The sequence below is a fragment of the Protopterus annectens genome, chromosome 10.part0 (assembly GCF_019279795.1).
Source record: "Protopterus annectens isolate FY-2018-M chromosome 10.part0, PAN1.0, whole genome shotgun sequence".
Lineage (NCBI taxonomy): Eukaryota > Metazoa > Chordata > Ceratodontiformes > Protopteridae > Protopterus > Protopterus annectens.
This window is the reverse complement of record NC_056744.1, coordinates 477,757,503-477,773,205: the sequence shown is the minus strand read 5'-3', so window position 1 is coordinate 477,773,205 and position 15,703 is coordinate 477,757,503. Positions and strand designations below refer to the sequence as shown.

General features: G+C 43.7%; 1 protein-coding gene across 2 annotated transcripts in view; it reads left to right on the top strand.

Annotated features, from left to right (window-relative positions):
- Positions 1–15,703, top strand: part of LOC122813194 (fizzy-related protein homolog) — an 806,647-nt gene that overhangs the window by 149,346 nt on the left and 641,598 nt on the right. For both annotated transcript variants that reach the window (XM_044085371.1, XM_044085370.1), the window contains one exon: positions 356–457. In XM_044085371.1, coding sequence (XP_043941306.1) covers positions 356–457 — 102 coding nt within the window. The remainder of the gene's footprint in view (positions 1–355; positions 458–15,703) is intronic.

Sequence of the window (15,703 nt, the reverse complement as noted above, 5' to 3'; positions counted from 1 at the left end):
TGATGGTGTAAGGAGAGAAGATTAGAAGGGAGTAGGGGTGAAAGGAGAAGAGAAGGAAGTGAGGAGATGGAAGAAGGGTGGGGAGGAGGAGAAGGGGTGAGAAAATCGATGATAGTGGAAGAGAAAAAGAGAGACGATATGAATAGCAAATAAATGAGAGAGTAAATGAAGGAAGAAAATAAAAGGGGTGACTACATTAGTCAGCAAGGGAAGGCGCAGTAAGTGTCTGTTGCAGCTGTTTTCTTCCACAGTTAACGAGTTAAACCAGTATTTGAAACTCAGTAAGTTAATTTGTTTGTTTTGTTATTATAACTTTCACTAAATGTTGTTTTATGTTGTTTTTGTTATTTACTAGTCTGTTGCTGCTGAGTCGTTGTCAAATGCTCAGAAATGTGGAGACAGATTTATTCCGATGAGGGCAGGATCTTGCTGGAGCATTGATTTCCACTCTGTTCACGTAAGTGTCTATTGATATCTGTACATATTATTTCTTTACTCTACATTTTTTGAGAGGAGGAGGAAGTTGTAGAAGCTGCACATCTTTGTCTTTAGTTAAAGTGTTGGTTAACTGGGGCTTCTTGATGTCTTTTTTTTTTATCTAAATCTTGAGGAAGTATGTTCTTTGTTTATTGGCATGTTAGTGACTGGAGTGTTAAACTTTGATGGAATGAAGATCCCTCCCACTTCACAGTATGTTAGAACTCACATTAATCATTTCTATGTTGTTAAAGGGAAAAGGCACAGATTCTCATGCTCATGGAGGGAATACATGACCCCATTGTATTTGTTGTATACTTAAGCAATCTGTAAAAAGTTGTGAGATAAAACTACCCAACGTCTGAGTGTGCTAACTTCATACCTCTGAACTGTGCAGATTTTTGCAAAATGTCTAGATTTTTGACTCGTATATTTGGTCCATTTTTCATAAAATTGTGGTTTTCTGGTAAATCATTGGCAAGTCATTAAAGACTAAAGTCAGAAAATAGTGACAGATATTTGAGTTTCAGACTTCGTACCCTTCAGAAAATTCATGCTAACACAAACCTGTTATTCTTTCAACTTTCTAAGTTTGCAAGAACAATATTTAAAAATTGTCCCTATTATTGGGCCTTTGTCCCACCATTATTTATGGATTTGTCCAGATTTCTTGCTGTAGGAATTTTGGCAGTATGACTAACTTCTAAATTAACTGTTTTCTAAAGAGAGATTGCAAAACCCCTTTAAACAGGAGAATTGCTTTAGAAGTCTCCTTGTGCATGTGCCTCTAGTCAGTTTCAGTTGTTTGCTGTCATTTTTATTGTAGTTTTAGCTGTTTACATCCACCTTATACCCTTAGACCTTTTTGATTGAAATACTTAACAGAAGTATGTTTTGAAAGTTGTTTTTGCCTACTGTCTAACTTAATCAGCCAATGTTTAGTGTAGTCTTAGTTCACAAATTAGTCTTCTAGTTACAGCTCAGGTAATTTTAATCTTAAATTATAAGGCTTGCATATTCTGTGCAAAGGGCAACAACATTAATGGCAAAGCCACAATTCGTAGATGTTATCCATAAGAACTGATGAAGTTGTGGGTTGACTCTCGCTAGCACACCTAGCCATAGATAGATTTATTCATTGCATGTAGCATTAATGCCATGGTAGTGAGCAGTAGATGAAGCTTGCTTGATTCTACTGGTTCCCTTTTTGCTTCATATGGCTACTTCTTTATTTGAAGGAACAGTGTCTAATCTGGAGTTGTCTTTTCCATCCATCTCAACCTGTAGGGTTATCAGATGTGACTCTGATCCAGCATCTGCACTCTTAGATTCTTCATTCCAGGAGCTCCACCTCCTGTACCCACAACTCCCTGCTCTGTCTCTTTCCCAGATATCTTTTGATGCCCTTGAGTTCATTCAGATTGTGGTCCAAGAGCTTCATCATCAGAGTATCCTTTTTGGATAATTTTTCTTCTGATTTATATACCTTTTTGCTCTGCCCACTGTCTTTATCACCTAGTGTTAGTTTAGCTATAATTAGTTTTTTTTTTTAGTTTTTTTTAGATAGTGGTAAGTTCTTCTGCCTTCATAGGTAGATAGGTAGTATTTCTGTGGGTCTGTGTACGTGTGTATGCATGTGTGTATGCATGTGTGTTTGCGTTTGTGTGCGTGTGTGTGCGAGTGTACGCGTGTGTGTGTGAATGTGTGTGTGTGTGTGTGTGTGTGTGTGTGTGTGTGTGTGTGTGTGTGTGTGTGTGTGTGTGTGTGTGAGTGCATGAGTGTGCAAATGTGCATGTGTGTGCGAGTGTGCGCGCGCGTGTGTGTGTGTGCGCGCGCGCATGCGCATTTTTCTTGGTTAAAAAAAGTAAAGCTTTCTCTGGGTTATTTCTTTAGTGTGTTGATGGGGTATTGTAGGTTTTGCCTAATGTAGTTAATAGTTCTATATTAGTCTGTTATTGATCATTGATAGTAATATTTTTGACTTTTCTCTGAAGCATTTGTCTTGTGGTATTGTTTTCATTGCTGTGGTTGTTGTGTTTTGTTTTTTCTTTCCCTAAGGTATTATGGACAGATTTAAGAAATGTGATGGCTGTGGGCAAAAATTGCACCCGCAAGATGCATATGAAAGTGCATCTAATGTTTGGGCACAGCACATTTGGAGGTAGAGTGATAGGCCTGTGCCACTTTTGGCAACAGAGCTCTTCATGAAAAGAAGGCAAAGCTGGTCAGGGAAGGCCTTCTGCGTCAGATGCCTGTTTGTCCTGTCTACCCCCTAGAAAGAAATCAAATGGAAAGCAAAAGGAGAGGTTGAAAGAAAAGGAGTTGAAGGCCAGGAGTAAGTAACGGAAAGAGCTCAAGTGCTGTTCCTCTTCCACTGAGGGCCAGCTGGAGCCCAATGTTTATCAACCTTCGGGGTCTTTGACATTGACTCCTTTGGTTCCACTGGTACCACTTCTGCCCCCATCTCCACTTGTCATGGTCTCAGAGTCTTTCATCTCCCCCACGATAAGCATTCCCAGCCTTTTCCTTTCCTTTCTAAAGACCTTTCCACCTCTTCAGGCAGACTCCACACACTCCCCCTTTTGCCTGATTACACCAGTGGAATTTTCTCCAGGACCTTTTCCTGCTCAGATTTGTGAGTCACCATTCTGGATCTTATCTTTGGATCTGGTGACTGCTAAGAGATTGTCAGTTGGGAGCCTCAAGTCATCAGATCTGGACATACTGATACGATGTTCTTCATGTTAAACTGTTGCAGTCATCACATTTGAGTTATCTGCCTGCAGGTAGCCCTCAGCCGGCCTGAATACTAGAGTCTTCGGATTTCTGCGTCGGATGCTGTTGCTTCTTCCATGACGTCAGGTCATCAGGGGTATAAAACATGCAGCTGACGCCATTACATCAGTCTTTCTTGCCGCGTGGTGCCCGAAGCAGAAGCAGTTCGCAAGTGTCGGTCGGCCAACTCCTGAAATTTTCGTTTTCGAGTTTCAGACCCGAAGTCTTCAAAAAAGATAAGTACCCCACTGGGGATCCTTTTTTCTTGCTCTAACCGATGTCAGAAAAAATTAGCAATTGTCTTGCCTGTGGAAAGCAAATACCTCATAGAGATTTTCATTCTTACTGCATCACCTGTTTAGGCCCAGACCACGACATCCCTCATTGTCAGTTTTGTGCCTTGTTCAACGCCCAAACTATTCGTCGTCGGGCTATTTTTGTAGCTAAATACATTTGTTCTTGATCTCCGTACTCCGAAATGGCTTCGTTAAGCCATCCGACTACCGATCTTCCGAAAAAACATAAGGATAAAGACAGAGACAGACTGCATAGGTCCAAAACTGCCGACGATGTTTCCGTTAAGCTAGTCGCCAGTTCGCCGGTACTCAGTGAGGCGCTTTCGCAGCCCCTGATACCCGCTACTACAGATTTGCAGGCCTCTACTGAGACTCATTCGGAGTCTGGTAATGCGCGAGATGCTTCTTCGACTATGGAACCTGTGGATGTCTCTACCTTGGATGGGTCCGGAGCCGCTGTGCAGGCACCGGCTTCTGAGGGTGTATTCAGGCCTACAGACTTTCATATTAAACTGACGGCATCATTTCCAACTAGAAGTACCGAATTCCTCAGGCCTAAATCTCGCACTACACCTAGAAACCGACAACCAAACCGCTAACTCAGGCCCATATGCCTCAGAAACAAATGCTTAGAATGGTTGAAGACCTTATTACCTTAATTAGGGGAAGCCAAACTTCCCCCTCTAAGAGACCTAGAACCAATTTTCTTTCTGATTCTTCTGATCAGGAATCTGATATCTCTGCTTCTTCTGATTACCAGGAATTACCCTTATCTACTTATGAGGATTCTGATGCATAGGATTCCATTTCCTCTGCTTCCCCTCCAGAAGATTGTTCTTTGGTGAAACCTTACATACCCTTAGGGAGCATTTCTGCTGGGAAAGTCAGGACTATTCTGAGTCGAAAAAGAGACTTGGGGAATTCTTGCTCCTGCCTCAACACGGGCCTCTAGCTATCCCTCCTGTTCTGGCTATTGTAGATGATGTTTTCTTGGAATCTAGCCTTACCCCAGACACTCTACCTCCACCTCCCAGAAAACCTGACAGGTAATACAGAGTACCTGACACTCACAAGTTCCTCTTCAAGAATCCTACTGCGGATCCAGAGACCATTTCCCAAGGACCAAAAGGCATTAAGGCTACTGCTGCCAAAAATCCTAACCCTTCTGATAGAGATTCTAGAGCCTTAGACAGATGGGGTAAGAAGGTATACACTTCTGCTACTTTGACCATTAGAACTTTAAATTGCCAGTTTCATCAGCAACATATTATGGGATTACTTAAACAGAAAATGATGTTGATTCCTGACTGTGCTGAACACAAAGACTTGTAAGATTTAATGCATTCTGCAGAACAAGTTGGTAAACATACTTTGCAATGTGGTTTTGATGCTTTAGAAGAATCTTGCAAGGTTGCTGTCACTGGGTCTGTACTTAGAAGGCATGATTGGCTTAAGGAACAAAACTTGCCAGATCATGTTAAAGCTAAATTACTGGATGCACCCTTAAACAAAGACCGCCTTTTTGGCAACAAAGCAGAGGAAGTCCTCAAAAGGGTGGAGGAAAAAGCTAAATCTGTACAAACTGTTAAAGATTTTGTACAAGTACAGCCTCCCAGATTCAGTAGGCATTGGCCTTCAAAGAACTGGTCCTTTCCAGTCCTTCTCAGTTCAAACCCAGGAACAGCAGACCACCAACACTTCAGCCTCAGGCTATGCACAGATCTAAGCAGTGGGGGGCCTCCCACTTCCAAAGCAGGGAGTAGTAAACCACCCCCCTACAGAAAAATGGCACAATGACAACCTTAATCCTTTTAAGCCCTGCTCAACTACTTGCTCCCTTAGGAGGAAAGCTCACCCTGCATGCAAAAAACTGGAACTCATTACTCAGGACAAATGGGTTTTGAACATAGTTTCCTGAGGTTACAGAATCCACTTCCACACACTACCAACCCCAAATGGTTGGCCAGACCTCCCCCCCCAAATCAGTGGGCGGAAGTCCAACAGCAGGTTCTCTCTCTTCTCAGTATCAGGGCTATCCAACCTGTCCCAGCAGAACTAAGGGGACAAGGTTTTTATTCAAGACTTTTTCTGGTACCCAGAAAAGAAAACTCATGACGTCCTATCCTGGACCTCTCTATTCTCAACACTTTTCTGGTGGTTCCAAAATTCAAAATGCTAACTCTTCAACAGCTTCTTCATATGCTAGCCAAGGATGCCTAGCTGGCAACCCTAGACTTAAAGGAAGGTTACCTGCATATCCCAATAAGAGAATCTTGCAGACAATACCTATGTTTCAGGCCGGGCTCCATGCACTTTTCAGTTCTCTGCACTTCCGTTTGGCTTATCTACTGCGCCCAGGGTGTTCACAAAGTGTCTAGCTTCAGCCATTGCATTTTGCAGGCAGAGAGATATTCAAATTTACCCATACTTGGACAATTGTCTGATTCAGGCTGAAAGCCAGGACTTGCTATTACAACACCTGGCATTTGTAAAGAAACTTCTAACCTCACTGGGGTACACCATCAACGAAAAGAAATTTCACCTAGTACCCTGCCAACAGACTGTATTCCTGGGAGCAAGCTTGAACACAACTTCCCAGATGACATTCTTCACTCCAGAGAAGCAAGTTTATTTGACAACCTACTTCAAACTATTGGCCACAAAAACCCAGCTTTCTGCAAGGAAAATACTGCAAGCTCTGGGGGTCGTGGCCTCTTGCATTCTGCTAATTCCATACGCAAGACTGCATATGAGGAAACTCCAGTGGTACCTAAAAAGCCTATGGTGTCAGCATTCTCAGGACCTGGAAACACTCATTCCTGTCATTCCTATCATTCCTGGTCTAAGGACAGAGTTCCATATGTGGGCAGGGGCCTGCTACCACAACAAGGGACTCCCTTTCACTCTACCCCCTGCCACCAAAACCCTAACAACAGAAGCATCAGACTATGCATGGGGGGGCTCACATGGCAGGGCAGTGCATTCAGGGCAAATGGAACCCGAGACAGATGCACCTGCATATCAATCAAAAAGAAATGTTAGCTGTACAGAACGCTCTGACAGCCTTCAAAGACCTTATTCTTCCAGGACAACTATTGGTAAAGACAGACAACACTGCGGTTATGTGGTACATAAACAAGCAGGGGAGAACCCACTCCTACCCTCTCTGCAGACTAGCCATGGCTCTGTGGAACACAGCCTTAAGCTACCAAGTGCACCTACAAGCTCAATTTCTGCCAGGCAAACTAAATTCACTGGCAGACGACTTAAGCAGAAATCTCATGGACCCACACGAATGGAAACTAGAACCCAAAATATTCAAACACTTGAATGGGGGACTCCAGAGATAGACTTGTTTGCCTCCCACAGAACTACCAACTGAACAAATTCTGCACCAGAACTCCCCACGGTCAAGCTTGGAAAGTGGATGCCCTATCCTTTACTTGGAAAAGCCTCTCGGTTTATGCCTTTCCCCCTCTGCCTCTCCTCTTGAAGGTTCTACTAAAGATCAAACAGGACAAGCCAAGGACAATACTGATTGCACCAGACTGGCCACGCCAGCACTGGTACCCCCTCTTGCGCAGTCAGATACTGCTACAACCATGGCACCTGCCTCAGACCCCTTCCCTGCTGTCCCAGCAGGCGGGCCAGATTCTGCACCTACAGCTTCAAACCATGAACCTTGCAGCCTGGCTAATTCCATAAGCTCTCCTCTAGCATCCCTTAGTAAGCAGCTGCTGGATGTCATTCTGGAGGCAAGGAGGCCTAGTACCAGAAAATCCTATGCTGAAAAGTGGAAAAGATACTGTTCCTGGAGCCAGGCTCAGGGGATGGGCACATTGGTGCCCAGCTTACCTCATATTCTAGAGTACTTATCAGAAATGCGCCACAAGGGCCTATCCTTCTCGTCAATTAAGATTCATGCCTCTGCCATTTCAGCACATTTTAATACTGAGCCACCCATATTCTCTCACCCCTTGCTAAAACAATTCCTTAGAGGGGCCAAAAATTTAAGACACCCCCCAGGAGAGCTCCCACTCCAGCCTGGGACCTTAACTTTGTATTGGAAAAGCTCACTGTTCCCGTCTTTGAGCCAGCTGCAACAGCAGAGCTGAAATTCCTTTCTTGGAAAACAGCCTTACTTCTAGCCATCACTTCAGCAAGAAGAGTGTCTGAATTACAGGCCCTTATGGCAGTGGAACCCTTCATTATCTTCCATGCGGACAGGGTTTCCCTGAGGACTAATCCTTCCTTTATGCCCAAGGTGGTGTCAAGTGTGGCCCTAAACCAGTCCATTAATTTGCCTACTTTTTTCCCTAATCCACAAAACAGAGGGGAACGGATTCTGCACTCTCTGGACGTGCACAAACAACTTAAATTCTATTTGGACAGGACTAAGCCTTTCAGAAAATCTGACCAGCTGCTAGCTGGCTTTGCTGCCGGGGTAGAGGGGAAGGCCATTTCAAAGCAAACCATTTCCAAATGGATAGCCCATTGCATTCATTTCTGCTACAAGCACCATGGAAAACCTACCCCACAGGGGATAAGATCACATTCCACCAGGGCTGTATCTACCTCTACGGTATTTCTCAGAGGAGTCCCTACCCGAGACATCCTGGAAGCTGATACCTGGAGCTGTGTACATACCTTCACCAAGCATTACCACCTGCCTATCTTTTCTAAATCCAGAGCTGGATTTGCCATAGCAATCTTGCAGGGCTTAATAGCTGGCCCTAATGCTCTTTAACTACCTCCTCCCTTCCTTAGCTTTGGGAATCAACCCAAATGTGATGACTGCAACAGTGAAACATGAAGAACATAGTACAGTTGTGTGCACTTACCATAAATGTAGATGTTTGAGTGTATTCACTGTTGCAATCCTGGTTACCCTCCCTCCAACCCTTTGACTTCTCTTGGCTCTACCTTTACTTCTTGTTTGGTATATATTTTATCATGTGTATTTGCTTTTTGATGGGGGTGTACCATACCATATAATTGTGTCCTGTTGTGGGGGCACCTGACATCTGGGGCAAGAAAAACTAATGTAATGGTGTCGGCTGCATGTTTTATACCCCTGACGACCTGACATCATGGAAAAAGCGACAGCATCCGACACAGAAATCCGAAGACTCTGGTATTTGGGCCGGCTGAGGGCTACCTGCATGCTGATAACTCAAATGTGATGACTGCAACAGTGAATACACTCTAACATCTACATTTATGGTAAGTGTACACAACTGTACTTTCCTTTCTTCAGACCCAGATGGATCTAGGAATTATCACTGCCTCCCTGGCTCCAATGCCTGAGGTGTTGTCTCCCAGTCTTGTGGTTCCTCCCTTGGCTCTGGGGTAATTGTGTCTGACTCAGCCCCCTGCACCCCCCCCCCCATCCCGTAATGCCAACAACTTAGCCTCTTCAAACACTGGCTTGCTCATTAGATTTCTTGACTACAGCACTGTTTGTTCTGAGTGCTCTTTGGAGCAGAGTGTTTTTTGGCCAGTGCCTCAGGGTCAGTCTTCCAGGTTTCAGAATCATACTTGGCCATGGACAGTTTGCCTCTTGATAGTTCAGTTCTGATTTCAACATCTGACGTGGCCGAGTTGGCAGTGGTCATTGGTGTTTTGCTTGGATCTTTGGTTCTGAGGAGCACTTGGTCTGTCTGCCTGTCTTTGGTTTCTGTTTTCAATGTTGTGGAGATGATCCTCTCCCATTCAGAGATAGGAGGATTGACAGCTGCATCTGATCCATCCCAATCTCTTCCCCTGTCTGCACCCGGAGATTCGCATAAGTTGGCACATGGACAGCCATTGTCGTTAGGTCTCCAGGCTCCCCTGCATTTAGGGCCCCCTGTCTCTTCTGCATCTCCTCCCTTTTCTCCATACAGGAAAGTGCATGGGAAGAGTAAATGCAAGAGGAAATACTTGTATTTCCCCAAGTAATCCCTTATTGAGGTCAAGGACTTTGATGAAGGGGAGGGCTTCCCCAGATCCCCCACAAAGACATCTGTTTTGGTGATTTGCTTTAATTATTGAAATAGTGTGGGGGTGGACCATCAAAGCCCCTTTCTTGGAGGAGTTGTTTTTTTTCTGGAGGCCTTTGGCTTAGGCCAATCCACATTTAGGGTGTGTCCCCCCCCGTATATGCTGTTGTGGACCTGGTGGCCTAGAGGTCTTGGCGAGAACCCTGTATGGTGATACTGATCACCAGGAAACCTGATAAAAGTTTGATCCCTGTCATATACAGGCCCCACTGGAGCAAGGGCTTAGCATTGGATGCCATTGTGGTTGCTGCAGCTACAAAAAAGGACATGTCTGAAGAGAGTTCCTTGGTCTATCCACCCAGCTAAGAGCTTTGGGTGTTGGATCTTTTGGGAAAGCACACATACACCAGCCACCATTGCCTTACATGCTCTGAATTACCTTGCCCATTTGAGAAGATTTCAGTGGGATGTTATCACTGAAATCTCAGAGGTTGTTAAGACTCAGCAGCCTCCAGACATTCAGAAGACCTTGGTGGCTCAGTTATCAACTATATAGGGTATATTTAATATTTCCACAAAGCTGTTGTCTAACATGGTCAGTGGAACATCTGCACATCAGGCATCTGTATCATCATGCTCCATCATGCCTGGATGTGCTTATGCATTTTTGCGGACTGTTTCAGGGTCTCCTTTGTCAGTGCTTCATTTGATGGTTCTTCCCTTTTTGACCCAAAGGTCAAAGAGATGCTGACTGGGAGTGAGCAGGATGGGAAGATGGTGTCTGCTGTTGGAGTTCAGAGTCTTTCTTTAGGAACCAGAATGGTGGAAAACGTCTCTTTTTTTCACAAGACATAGCACCCTTTCCAGGACATATCTAGTGATGATTCCCCCCATGACGGGGATAAGTACAATGGATACATGCCCATGCGGCAGGTATGACCCACAGACCCAGGGCTTCTGCAGGATATTCTTGGGGAGGCCCTTCCAGCACCCCTGAATGGTAGCCCATCTGCTGTACTCTGGAGGCAGTTTGTGGTCATCTGGCTGTCCACCCAAAAGCTTGGGAGGGCAACGGGTCAGATATGTGGGTGTTGTAAGTCATGTCCAGAGGTTCTACAGTTCCCTTTTTGTTCACGGCAAAGGACTCTCAAAATTCCCTTCCCAGTGTGCCACCCCATCAGTGAAGGGAGGCAGCAGTGGAAATTCAAAAACTGCTTCTTAACAGAATTACTCAAGGGGTCCCACCCACCCAGTGAGGATCTGGGGTCTTTTCAAGAGTCTTTTTAGTACCAAAGAAAAACAAGGACTTCAGACCCATTTTAGATCTTAGCAAGTTGAACAGATTTGTCATACAGACCAAATTCCAGATGGTTGTGGTGCTGTCCATTTTACCCGTTTTAAGGAAGGATGACTGGATGTACTTGGCAGACTTCAAGAATGCCTACCATCACATAAAGGTAGCGAGGCATTTCATTAGGTTTCTGCACTTTCTGCTGGGAGCCAGACATTATCAGTTCTTGATCTATGTCCTTTGGTCTCACCACAGCTCTCTGGGAATTCAGCAAATGCAATGCAGTACTGGCAGCTTGGCTCAGGCTGCAGGAGTTCCAGGTCTTCCTCTACCAGGATGAATGGCTCCTAATTGCTTCTACCAGGGCATCACTAATCCAGGCCTGAGAGTCTTTGCTACAGCTGCGTCTGTCCTTGGGCATAACAGTGAATTACAAAAAGTCCAGCCTTGAACTGGTCCAAGTACCGGAACTTATCAGTTTCCATTTGGATATGGTCACTTAGACAGCCAGACTACCATTATCAGGACTAAATTCTCTTTTACAATCTTTTTGCATCCTGCAGGTTCACAAACTGCCAGTGGCATCAGTTCTTCATCTCCTTGGACATATGGCTGCCTCTATTTGTCTAGTTCTATTGGCAAGATTCCTAATGATCTGGCAGTTCATTGGTCCTGTCTGATCCATCCTATGAACTTTCCAGTTTCTCTAATAAATGTTTTTATTATTTGATGCTGGCTGGGATCTTCTTTGGTCACTGCCAGTTGAGCTTTTATTCTTCCCCATCCCTAGGCCATGACAACCACAGAAGCTTCCCTTCTGGGTGTGTGTGTGTGTGTGTGTGTGTGTGTGTGTGGGGGGGGGGGGCATTTCAAGGGGAAGACTGTCTGGGCACCAGGTCTCAGTTCAAGGCCAATGTTGACTTCAACATCGTGGAGTTGAGGGATGTCCTTCTTTTAGAGTTGCATGCCTTTCATTTCAGGATGTACTCCTCAAGGATGTGATTACCATCCAGGCCAACAACATGTTGGTGGTACGGTACCTGAACGAATAAGGAGGTGCTCATTTTTATCCCTTGTGTCGAGAGGCCATGGAGGTTGGCAATGGACAATGTCCTCCCAGTGGTTTCTGATTGCAGTGCAAATCTCAGGGAAAACCAGCATCTTGGCAGACAGTCTAAATAGGCACGTTCTTCTGCTTCATGAGTGGTCCTGTAATCTGGAAATACTGGCTTGTATTTTAAGTCCTTCATCCATTCCCTGCGGTGAACATTTTGCTTCCCCATCCAGTGTGAAGTGCAGCAATTTATATGCCCTGATTCTACCAGAGGGACAGTCACCAAGGGACTCTCTTCTACATGCTTGTCACCTGGGTTTACTATAAACATATCACCCCAACTCTTCTTATAATCAATATTTTTTCTGAACACAGCCTGTTGCAGACTATCACCCACAGTGCCCTATTCTGGCACCTATAAGTTTAGCTCTCTTCCTTTTGCTTCAACTAGTACACATGCCCTGGTTACTGGACCATTTTGCCAGGTCAGATTTCTCATCCTTCAAGCTTACCTCACCCAAACCTTCCCTTCCTCAAGCAAATTGCATGGTTCCTCCAATTTCAATACTGGCCAGGGATTCCAAGCTGTCTGAGAGAATTATCACATTCTTTTTTCCACCCAGAAGCCTTCAACTTGAAAGGTTTACTCCAGGAAATGGAAGTGATTTTCCATGTGGACCTCTGCCAAGGGTTTAGTTCCTTTTTCCTACTCCTTTAGATGCTATCTTGCATTTTATGGCTCATCTTTTTCACTCTGGACTTAGCTCTTTGGCAATTAAAGTGCAGTTACCTGCCATTTCTAACTTTCATATTGGCATGGATAATACACCTGTGTATCTTAAGCTGTCCAAAGCCTTTTTGAAAGGTACCTTTTTTTGGCCTCCTGTTTGTGACCTAATTCCTCCTTGGGACCTCAGTCTGCTTTTGTATGTTCTCACTAGAACTCCTTTTGAACCAGCTGCTACAGTGTCTTATAGATTTTGCCGTGGAAAACTCTCTTCTGTTACTTGAGCAAGAAGGGTATCTGAATGTCAAGAGCATTGGTCTGTTCCTCCTTATCTGGTTTTCCCTAAAGATGGAATTTCCTTAAGGCCCAATCCTTTCTTTCTGCCCACTGTTGCTTCAGAGTTTAATTTGAATAATCCCATTCATTTACGTTTTTTTCTTTCTAACTTTTAGTAACAAAGGAGAGCGGGTGCCTTCTGTGCGGAGTCTTCATGTCCTCCCTGTGGTCGCGTGGGTTTCCTCCGGGTGCTCCGGTTTCCTCCCACATCCCAAAGACATGCTGTAGGTGGATTGGACACTTTAAATTGGCCCTAGGTGTGAGTGCGTGCATGTGTGTGCCCTCTGTGGAAGGTTGGGCGCCGGGCTGGCAACTCGACACTGTAAAACTCCACTGCCAGTCATGAATGGACAGGTGATCTGCTGTGGCGACCCCTAACCGGGAAAAGCCGAAAGAAGAAGAAGTAGAAATAACAAAGGAGAGCATTGGATCCAGTGTTTGGGTGTTCATAGACAGCTGAGATCCTGTGTGGACAGAATCAAAGATTTCAGAAAATCTAACCAGCTTTTTGTCTCCTGTTCCAAAACAAGACTTGGCAAGCCTCTTTCCAAAGTGAATCCAATCAGATGGTTTTTCTATTGTATCTCCTTTGCTTACTCTACGAAAGGAATTTCTTTGCCCGATAAGCCTATGACTTATTCCACTAGTGCAGTGGCAATGTCAGCTGCCTTTTTCACTTAAGCTTCTTTTTATAACATTTGTACTGCAGCTGCCTGGTTTAACACACATACCTTTGTACCCCATTGCAATCTGGATGTCCAGTCTAGGTCTACAGCTTCTTTTGGTTCTACCGATGTTCATCGTGTTACCCTGCTGCAGTCATCACACTTGGGTTATCCTGCCGTCAGGCGGTCCCGCAGTTGGCCTGAATTCCAATCTGAATCTGCAAAAACTGTACTTTTTGCAGATTGTTCTCTCCAAGTGACACCCTGGGGTTGTTACTGGTTGGGACTCTGTCCCACAGGTTGAGCTGGATGAAAAATACCTCATCAGACACAAAAGTTGTATATTCAACACAGCAATAGATCCATATTTATTTCTTCCTCTTTCTCAACTATCCCTCCCTCCATGCTCCCTCCAGATAGCATGTTGGTCCTGACTAGCCATGTGTACAGGCCTCAAAACTATAAAAGGGTCTTTATGCTGCCTTTAGCTTATTCCCTGCATAAAGTGTTTATTTTTCCTTGTCTTATGGTTCTGGGAGCACTTATGAGGTAGTCTTGATCTGAGGAGAGGCAGTTAGAGCAAGAATTGTGGGTAGAGGAGGTGGAGGTCCTGGACTGAAGATTCTGAGTGCGCCGGTGTCTGATCTCAGTCTGATGGCCACAGGTTGAGAAAGATGGAAGAAGACAAAGTGGATCTGTCATTAAGTACATAACTTTCCTTTTCTTCCATCCAGGTTATTTCCGTCTTTGGTGATCCTAAGCCACGGTGTTCCTTTTCTTCATCCAAACTTGTGCATTCCTTTCTAGAAATTTCTGTAATTTTTAGCCAAGATCCCAGCTTAGACTCTTTGAGTTGTGGCTCTATCATTATTACCTGATCAGAAGTAAACAGCAGTAGGGGACCCAGATGAAGGTGTGGAGTCAGTTTTAGAGTCAAACTTCCTTTTCAGGTTTTCCAGCCCTGTGCCATCGAGGGATGAAGCCCAGCATACAGGCCAGATGAAGGTGTGCAGTTGGTTTTAGAATTCAGCATCCTTTCCAGGTATTCCAGGGCTATGGGATCAAATTATGAATCTTAACATACAGGCCAGATGAAGGTGTGGAGTCAGTTTTAAAATCAAACATTCTTTTCATGTTTTTCAGCCTTGTGGCATTGATGGGTGAAGCTCATAGACACAAGCACTAACACATAGGAAAACTTGTTAAATATATAAATATACAAAAGAAGATAATTATGTTTTATAAGCATTAATTTAAATATTTTGTTATAGTTCATTTAATGTTCGGTAACTGCAAGTAATGTGTGTGTGTGTGTGTGTGTATATATATATATATATATATATATATATATATATGTATATATAAAGAATAAATAAGATATATTTTAAGCTTGGCAGCCTGCATCTTTAAAATGGGGGTGGTTGTGGTATATTCATTTAAAACCTGGATGTTTTAATGCATTGAGTCTAAATTGCTGTAATAATTCCTTGTACTGTAATTTACTCTGCCATGCTCCACCTCTAGGTTTCAGTACCACCATTTTAAAATGCAAAACAAAAACTTGACAAAACCATGACGTACCATTTAATGTTTGTACAAGACATTACTTTAATTTTTAATGAATGTGCTGTGTACCTGCTCGTAAATCCTCTCGTGTAAAGACCTTTTGGTCTTTCCAAGATAAAAACCCAAACAGGTTGTAGAAGGAAGCTAAGCAGACTACCACCTTAGTATAACAATAACCTCTCCCAGATAGAATAGTAAATTCATGTCCTTCATTCAAGTAAATGTTATCACTAGTAAAGATGTAGGCACATTTGTTTCAATGCCCACACTTCGTATTTCTTTATAGTTATTTGTTCCACGTTCTGTCAACCTTCCATTCTTTACCAAAGTATTTTTAACATTGTGTGCAGTTTTAAATACAAAACAAGGGCTCTTGCCTATGATCTCATAAATCTTATCATTAGGCTTAAAATGTCCCAATTTTTCATAATAATGTCCTTAACAAATTTAATTCCCAAGTTATACTGTGCAACAATGCCTTATCAAACCCTTATTCAAAACATTGTTTTAGTTTTTGTCTTGTACTAAACCAATC